This window comes from Aristolochia californica, unplaced genomic scaffold (assembly GCF_029961685.1).
Source record: "Aristolochia californica isolate CCGP_79_NKW_82.1479 unplaced genomic scaffold, dmAriCali1.0.hap1 SCAF_9, whole genome shotgun sequence".
In the NCBI taxonomy this organism is placed as follows: domain Eukaryota; kingdom Viridiplantae; phylum Streptophyta; class Magnoliopsida; order Piperales; family Aristolochiaceae; genus Aristolochia; species Aristolochia californica.
In genome coordinates, this window is record NW_027182290.1 from 36566778 (window position 1) to 36574909 (window position 8132).

Below are 8132 nucleotides of genomic sequence, written 5' to 3' on the forward strand. Positions count from 1 at the left end.
CGATATTAACCAAGTAAATAAATGGAACCCGAATACCTAAAAAAATAATCAGACATAATGGATATAAAATACTGAAATTGTAATAGAAACAATATACCGTTTTGTCCATATACGATTTACACCCTTGGTCACGAAATCCGAAGTAAGCCCTTCATTTCTTTCAGTTCAAGTAACTCTCTTTTGAAGAACTCGAACCCTTCTACTCCCTCTGTTACTTCTCTTCCGTTGGCCTCGCTCGCATTTCTCTGCAGGCAATCAAGGTATGTCGTCATTGTTCTGACCTTTCTTTTTCCTTTTCCCCTTTCCCCTAACCCTAACATGTATGCTATTCGTGCATCGGTCTCTTCTCCTCCGGAAGCAGTGCGTCGGTTTCCTAACCTCCCTGGAGTTTTTCTATTCTTCTCTGTCGGCTTTGCTCGCATTTCTCCACAAGCAATCGAGGTATGTTTTCGTTCAGAATTTTTCTGTTTCCTTTTCATTTCTGTTTTCTTTGTATTCCTTGGAAGTGTGAAAGACGAATTTATATGTTTCTTCACAGTTCTATCTGGCTCTCAGATCCGACGAACTTGTATAATCTCAGGGTTGATAGTATGTTATATCAGTCTGAATAATTTCAGTATTTTGTATCAGCAATTTGTTATTCTGAAGTGTAATTGTAATTAATGAAATATTATTTTAAGTAGTTGTTGTAAATACTGGAATGCTATATCTATTAAAGACTTCTTTCTAAATTAGAATTATTTAAGAAGCAATTCTGATCTCATAGAGTTTAGGAACATTCTTTTTTTTTTTTCCTTTTGTTTAGAAGTAGATCAATTCTTTCTTCTAGTTATTTAAAGCTCGATAATGTGTTATGGTTAAGTAAGAGATAGGTCTAGCTTTGCAGCTCACAGCCGCCCTGATTAAGCTAGACCATAAATCTGAGGCCAAACTTCTCGTCTTCATTATTGAATTCCTTTCTTTTTGGTTAATTAATCAACTATTAATGATTAGAGAAGTGGCATGTCCACTGCATAATGATTTTATTTGAAAAATGATACTTATAATTGTGAATTGTTATAAGCTAACTTACTTGGTTAAGAAATTTTTTTCTCTTGAGAACTAGTTGGAAATAAAATTACACAATTTATCTACTGTTTAGTCAAGTACTTCTAATAGTTGGTATACATGAACAAGTTATGTACTGGGAAAAATATTTAGCAGCCTTAAGCTTAAAGCAATTTTTTGCTCTCTGTTGCTTCCTGCCTGATTGTTTGCATTCATTCTAAAGATATAGGACCAATTTCCAGGTTTTGAGCTATTACATTCAGCAATGAGTGAGGGAGGAGAAGATGCTGCAAGGCGGCGTTCTGCTGTTGCTGACTACCGGAAAAAGCTCCTCCAGCACAAGGAGCTCGAGTCCAGAGTGAGGGGAGGTAACTTTTTTTTTTTTTGTGTGTGGTGTACTTTTGGATCAATTTTATAACATTCATGGACAAAATGTCTTCTTTTTCATTTATTTCTTGTTTGGAAAAAATAATTTTATGAAATCCAATAGAAGGAAGAAAACAGACAGCCTCCAAAAGGAAGGGGTGACAAAGAAAAAACAAAAAGATGATACTTATGGGAGTATCCTTATAATGTGTGGCGCATACAGATAAGCAGATAAGACTTATTGGAGTAGTAGTGGTTTTATTACATGAAAGGACCCAAAACACTCCAATGAGGAAACGAGGCCATCAAAAGTAAAAAAGGTGACCTAGTGATAGGAATCGAAGCATCAACTTGATGAATTTTATTAAGTGATGTGAATGAATACACAACCTGCAAGCTGAAGAAATTATAACAAGGGGGAATTATTTGAGTGACATATTGGAGATCCTTTCTTACTTTAGCTAATTTATCAGCTGCAGAATAACCGTCAGAAGTCTTAAAAGTGTGTATTATCCTTTGACCTGGATATTTATGCTTTATTCTCAAAGCTTGGCAATTATAGTGAAGACTTTCTTCTTTTGACATGTCACATGCCATTTCACCTTTGAGCACTTGTTGAGCTTGCTAATATGTTTTAAACTATTCTCTTCATGATTTTAATTTACCTTTATAAAAATATTTTTACCTGTAATTCTGTCCATAGTGCCTATTTGAGAAAGTGTCCTGTTCTAAAACCTGGAAATTGCAGTAAGGGAGAACTTACGTGGCGCTAAGAAAGAATTTGCAAAGACTGAAGACGACCTGAAATCTCTGCAAAGTGTAGGGCAGATCATTGGAGAAGTTCTCCGTCCTCTTGACAATGAGAGATGTAGGTATTTGTTACTATGTCCTTGTATTAACTATTTGTATCAAGTTTGATTTCTGATCACCCCTTGCAGTCAGGGGTTGCTGTTGTTAAAGATGTAGCAGGATCATAACCATGTGGCAATTGTTTTTTTGGAATATTCCAGTGATAGTCAAAGCTAGCAGTGGTCCCAGATACGTTGTTGGCTGCCGCAGTAAGGTGGATAAGGAAAAACTAACAGCAGGAACGAGAGTGGTTCTTGACATGACTACTCTTACTATTATGCGGGTTCTTCCACGTGAGGTTTGAAATCTTAATATTATTCACAGTTCAATAGCAATGGCTTTGAGCTTTGATGCATCCTTCACTGAACTTTTATCCTTTTTTCTGCAATTAAAGACGAGGTATGTTGATGCACTTTACAGGTTGATCCAGTAGTTTACAACATGCTTCATGAAGATCCAGGTAATGTTAGCTATTCTGCCGTTGGTGGGCTGTCAGATCAGATTCGGGAATTGAGGGAGTCTATTGAGCTCCCTCTAATGAATCCAGAGCTCTTCCTCAGAGTAGGGATAAAACCTCCCAAGGTAACTGACACTTGATGCATATGTTGTATCTTATGTTTGAAATAAATGATGTGGCTTTAGAGCATTTTCTTTTGTCTTACAAGTTATATCTTCACCATTGCAGGGTGTTCTTCTCTATGGTCCTCCTGGAACTGGCAAGACACTGTTGGCAAGAGCTATTGCCAGTAATATAGATGCCAATTTTCTCAAGGTTATTGTTTGTTATTTTTTATGCTTTGAAAAAATTCTGTAGCCCATTATCTTCACACTGTTTAGTTTTTTTTTTTTTTTTCTAATATGTATTCATTTGTAAGTAGGTTGTCTCAAGTGCTATAATTGACAAATATATTGGTGAAAGTGCAAGGTTGATCCGTGAAATGTTTGGATATGCACGCGATCACCAAGTAAGAAATTATTTCTTGTTTTCTTAAAGTGTTTTGTGTATCTGTTCTCACCCATGGGTCTCCTAATCTTTGTATTTTCTTCTTGGTTTCATAGCCCTGTATCATTTTCATGGATGAAATTGATGCAATTGGTGGACGTCGTTTTAGTGAGGGAACAAGTGCTGACCGTGAGATCCAAAGAACACTAATGGAACTGCTTAATCAGCTTGACGGGTTTGATCAGCTTGGAAAGGTATTACACTTTTACTAAGCAAGATATTTTTCAGTATATTATCGTGCTTTCATGAATGACATTAAGTGTCAAATTTGGCTCTCTGATCTGGTGATGCAGGTTAAAATGATTATGGCAACCAATCGGCCCGATGTTCTGGATCCAGCACTACTACGTCCTGGACGATTAGACCGGAAAATTGAAATTCCTTTGCCAAACGAACAATCAAGAATGGAGATTCTAAAAATCCATGCTGCTGGTATTGCTAAGCATGGTGAAATTGACTATGAAGCTGTTGTGAAGCTTGCAGAGGTCAGTCATACCCTTCACTACTTAAAGAAGCTCCTTCTCTTGTTTTATATTGCTTATGCACTTCTTCATCTGAATTTTTTCATTTTTCATTTTCAAATTTTTTGCAGGGATTCAATGGTGCTGATCTGCGGAATGTCTGCACAGAAGCCGGCATGTCAGCAATTCGTGCAGAGAGAGACTATGTTATCCATGAGGACTTTATGAAGGTAATCTTTCTTCTTTCATTGGTGATTTTATGGATGGAAGGAAGAATTTTCATTCATATTTTGGTCCTCGAATTTTACATGCATCTGGACAAATTTCTTTTGATGTCCTCTTTTTCTGGTCACACTCACAACAGCATATTTGTTCCCATTTTTCTTATTTTTATTTTCTTTTTGTGGGTGTAACTAGTTCCATCATGAGATGTAATCCCTCTTGAGGGATTGTAAATCATGTTTGTTCAAGCATTTTAGCAGTTATTTGAATATAGGTTGGTAAATGGCAAAGAAAGGGTATTTTGGATGTTATCCTTGTTTAGCGTGATATCATATAATACTATATAATCATTTTGTTGGTACTGGTAGTTGTCTTTTGAGTGTTTAAGAAGGTACTTGAAAGTGGTTTAACAATATATTAATTTCTAGAAATGAATGGTCCTTGTTGTGCAACCAGTCCCTGATCTTGCAAGTTCCCCAAACGAGTTTGATAAATATTTTGATATGCAATTAAAAAGCTTAATGTAGAATTCTAGGATTATGACCCGGTTGGGTATCTTTTGACAAGGGAAAGAATGATTGAAGTTTTATAAAGTTGTTAATTTTTGGTGGAAAAGATGTCGCTGGTATACACAGGAACCCTGGAAGTTGTGTAATCCATCCTTCTTTTCTGTTTTTAGAGCAAAAAAGTAAATAAAAACTAGATGTATCCAAGTATGTTATAATCCTTGAACTATTCGCTAATATCTGCCCTTTTCTGTCATTTCAGGCTGTTCGGAAGTTAAATGAAGCAAAGAAACTTGAGTCAACTGCTCATTATAATACTGACTTTGGAAAAGATTAAGAAATCTGTTTGTTGTTTGAGCCATGATGCTTGGGCAGCGCAGATAACCTTAGCAATACCAATGAACCCACTGCAACAAACTGTGCGGGCTGTCACTGAAACCAATACCGAAATTGGTTTCTATCAAACACGGAGAGAATCGTGTTACTGTTTTGTTTAGTGCGAGTCAATTCAGACTCATGTTCAACAAACTTCTTATGTGGTTTGGCATTGTTATTTCACGTAGCTCATTTTATGGTGCTAACTCGGATAAGATTTTTCGCCTTAGAGAATCGTGTTGGAGCTAATGGGCATTTTTAGAAATTACAAAAAAAAAAAAAAAAAGAACGGGGAGAGTCATTTTCAGTGTTTGTAAGTACATATCCTTGAACAGAAGAAAATATGGAGAAACCATATTTCGCTTAATTTATAGATGAAGAAACCATGTCTCCCCCATCATTAATTTGTTTGGTTCAGCAGTGGCCACTACCCACCTGCTACGTTTCCACCTGTTTATATTTTCTCCACTTATTATGTAATTTCTTGAGTAGATCCCTGGTGGTTTTGTGATTTTAAGCGGTGAGTATGTAATTGTGAGAAAAAAATCTGTTTGTTTTGATTATCATTTTATTTAAAGAAAGTTTAGTCAAAAAATTCTTTATTTCATTATTTTTTTCCAAAATTTATGATTTTCTTAATAATATTTATGACCCATTTTCTTGAAAAATTTAATAAGATATCCCCAATATCCGTTCCAAGTAAAGCCGTTACTAGAATGAATTTCCGAGTTACTTTCTCCCTATTTTTACCTTCCTACTAGCAAAATTAGAGGCCTTCTCTGTGTATACGTCCCTTTCATGTTCATCATCCCCATCAAAGCCCTTCCGTTCGTCTCCCGTTGTGCCTTTAGCCCTTTCTCGTCTCCGTCGCCTTACTCTTTTTCCTCTCCTCGACACTCCTCGCACCAGAACAAGTCTTGGAGGTGGAAACTGAGCCACCTCAACAGCTGGGAAGCTGGTCGATCGTACTCACCGAGGTTGATAAGATGGGACGTCCCAACCCCGTGCATTTTGGATGTTCTTAGAAATCGACGGTCATTTCAGAGTGCCACCCATCGGAGGAAAGAAGTTGGTGGGTACCGTCGAGTGCAGCTTCAAAGATTTGTTAATGGGTATTGAGTTTTCGTCAACCAAACGATGAGCACAGAACTCCGTCCTTGCTTAATTCATCATCCGGAAAGTTTACCGGATATCAACTAATCACAGACTTTTTTTATTGTTTCATCTGATCCTCCATACCATTCTACCTCTGCTTATGTATGCACGAGGCATAAAAAAATTTCATTTTGAAGAGTTCAACTTTCAAAATTCCAAGTATGAAAGACACAAATTGATATAATCTCCAGGACTTGGTCACCAGCGACCGATAATCACAGACTGATGAACAATTTAATCATGATATCTAACGCTAATCGTCATTTTTTTAAACTGCATGTATGTTGATGACCTTTTCTAACTCTATCATCGCTTATTTGATGCACCGGACAATGACTGAATACATTTAGATGATTACCTGAAGCTTGTGCATGCAAGCAACAAAGAGACCAGAGAAATCCCATGTTATATATTCAAGATAATAAGTAATGCTTCTCTATATAAGAAGTAAAACCCAATAAGCTGTAATAGGTGCAGGTTGAAGAGATCCAAGAGCTTCAGTAAAGAGATCCCATGAAGGGTCTTGGCCTAATAGTCTTAGCATTTACTGTTTCGTTTCTGTTGGGGAGGATAACAGCCTATACCAATGAAGAGGACCGTCTCCGTCTCAAGCATGATTACTATCATGAGACATGTCCTCAAGCAGAAGAGATTATTGCAGAAATGATGGATGATTTCATCCAGAGGGACATAACTGTGCCATCAAAACTGATAAGGATGCACTTCCACGATTGCTTTGTGAGAGTAAGCAAGCAAAATTCTGTTTCTTCATACCATAGAGATAATACATCGAATAGTAAGCCATGAATTTATGTGTTGGGTTCTCTTCTTTTTCTCTCTTCTTCCTGTTACAGGGTTGTGACGGGTCTATTCTGATAAATTCTACACCAGACAACCAGGCAGAGAAAGATGCTCCACCAAACAATCCGAGCTTGCAAGGGTATGAATTTATCGATCAAATTAAAGAAGCCCTGGAATATAAATGCCCCGGAGTGGTCTCATGTGCAGATATTCTAACATTTGCTGCCAGAGAAAGTGTTCACAAGGTAATCTATAAACGTAAAAGACTGATTCTCGGTTTGTCTTGCTGAGATTGATTGGTTATCTTTGCTTTTTGTCATTAGTCTGGTAAATTTGAGCATTACCCAGTTCGAGGAGGACGAAAGGACGGTAGGATTTCTCGAGCTTTGGATGTTCTGGAAAACATTCCTCCTCCGGTCTTTGAAGTTGATCAGCTCTTACAAAGCTTTTCCAGCAAGGGTTTATCACTAGAGGAGCTGGTCACCCTCTCAGGTACCAAGAAAGATTACATTTAAACTTGATAGAGGCACCACTGACCTAGCAACTATCCTGAAAAATTCACTTGCAGGAGCACATTCTATTGGAGTGTCCCACTGCTCTTCTGTTACTGGCAGGCAGTTCAACTTCAACAATACAGGGCATCCAGACCCAACTCTTGATTTCTCCTTGGCAAAAGCACTGAGAGAAGAGTGCCCTGCGATTCCCGGGGACGACGATCCCATCATTTTCATGGACAGATTCACCCCAACCATTCTGGACAACAAATATTACGAGGGCTTGTTGCAAAACAAAGGGTTATTCACATCTGATCAAACACTTCTCACCAATGAATTTACTAGGAGACAAGTCATAGCCAACGCAGTCCAACCTTCTTCTTGGGAGGAGAAGTTCGTGAATGCTATGACCCAGATGGGAGAGATCGACGTATTAACAGATAATAAGGGAGAAGTAAGAAAGCACTGTGCCTTTCTCAATCCCTACTGAGTGAAGTAGTCTTCATATTCCTCTTATCTGGATTTCATAATTATGCAGTAGAGTTGGCGAGTTGGATTCAAAAATAATGAGTAGAATATAGTTGTGTGATTTCTGTAGAATGGTGAATCTTTCTTCTCTTCAATCAAATTAAAAGCTGGAACCTTCCTTCGGAATTTCTTTTCTTATGTTTGTCATTCTTCTTTCCCGGCAATAATAGTCTTCATGATAATAAAAAAATGCAAAAACAGTTGGCCGTTTCCAATGAAATTTATTACTCTTCCGTATGGAGGAGGATCACAAAGAAATCAAAAAATAAATAAATAATCAAAGCCTCACAGTATCTAATTTTAGTCAAGTTTTGTGTTGGAGGCC

At 37.4% G+C, this 8132-nt stretch overlaps 2 protein-coding genes across 3 annotated transcripts; both read left to right on the top strand.

The window, feature by feature from the left end:
• The first annotated feature begins 125 nt into the window (after nt 1-125).
• Nucleotides 126-5035, top strand: LOC137940377 (26S proteasome regulatory subunit S10B homolog B-like). Of its 2 annotated transcripts, none has more exons than XM_068785409.1 (12): nt 126-260; nt 362-441; nt 1271-1415; nt 2162-2281; nt 2424-2560; nt 2683-2844; nt 2948-3034; nt 3141-3227; nt 3322-3459; nt 3559-3750; nt 3858-3956; nt 4717-5035. In XM_068785409.1, exons 3-12 carry the CDS (start codon nt 1313-1315, stop codon nt 4789-4791), a joined length of 1200 nt encoding a protein of 399 aa, XP_068641510.1. In that variant the 5' UTR covers nt 126-260; nt 362-441; nt 1271-1312; the 3' UTR covers nt 4792-5035. The 2 variants fall into 2 exon arrangements, with proteins under 2 accessions (XP_068641510.1, XP_068641509.1); XM_068785408.1 differs by having other exon boundaries at nt 1290-1415.
• A 1462-nt stretch (nt 5036-6497) lies between these two features.
• On the top strand, nt 6498-7799 carry LOC137940904 (peroxidase 5-like). The gene is made up of 4 exons (XM_068786018.1): nt 6498-6728; nt 6839-7030; nt 7109-7277; nt 7354-7799. Exons 1-4 carry the CDS (start codon nt 6498-6500, stop codon nt 7767-7769), a joined length of 1008 nt encoding a protein of 335 aa, XP_068642119.1. The 3' UTR covers nt 7770-7799.
• Nucleotides 7800-8132: the final 333 nt, after the last annotated feature.

Excerpts from the sequence above, each read along its gene's own strand:
- LOC137940377 (XM_068785409.1), top strand. The coding sequence starts at position 1,313 with ATGAGTGAGGGAGGAGAAGATGCTGCAAGGCGGCGTTCTGCTGTTGCT. Across the intron at positions 1,416-2,161 it reads CGAGTCCAGAGTGAGGGGAG|TAAGGGAGAACTTACGTGGC; the intron begins GTAACTTTTTTT and ends TGGAAATTGCAG. Across the intron at positions 3,957-4,716 it reads TCCATGAGGACTTTATGAAG|GCTGTTCGGAAGTTAAATGA; the intron begins GTAATCTTTCTT and ends CTGTCATTTCAG.
- LOC137940904 (XM_068786018.1), top strand. The coding sequence starts at position 6,498 with ATGAAGGGTCTTGGCCTAATAGTCTTAGCATTTACTGTTTCGTTTCTG. Across the intron at positions 6,729-6,838 it reads TCCACGATTGCTTTGTGAGA|GGTTGTGACGGGTCTATTCT; the intron begins GTAAGCAAGCAA and ends TTCCTGTTACAG. Across the intron at positions 7,031-7,108 it reads CCAGAGAAAGTGTTCACAAG|TCTGGTAAATTTGAGCATTA; the intron begins GTAATCTATAAA and ends TTTTGTCATTAG.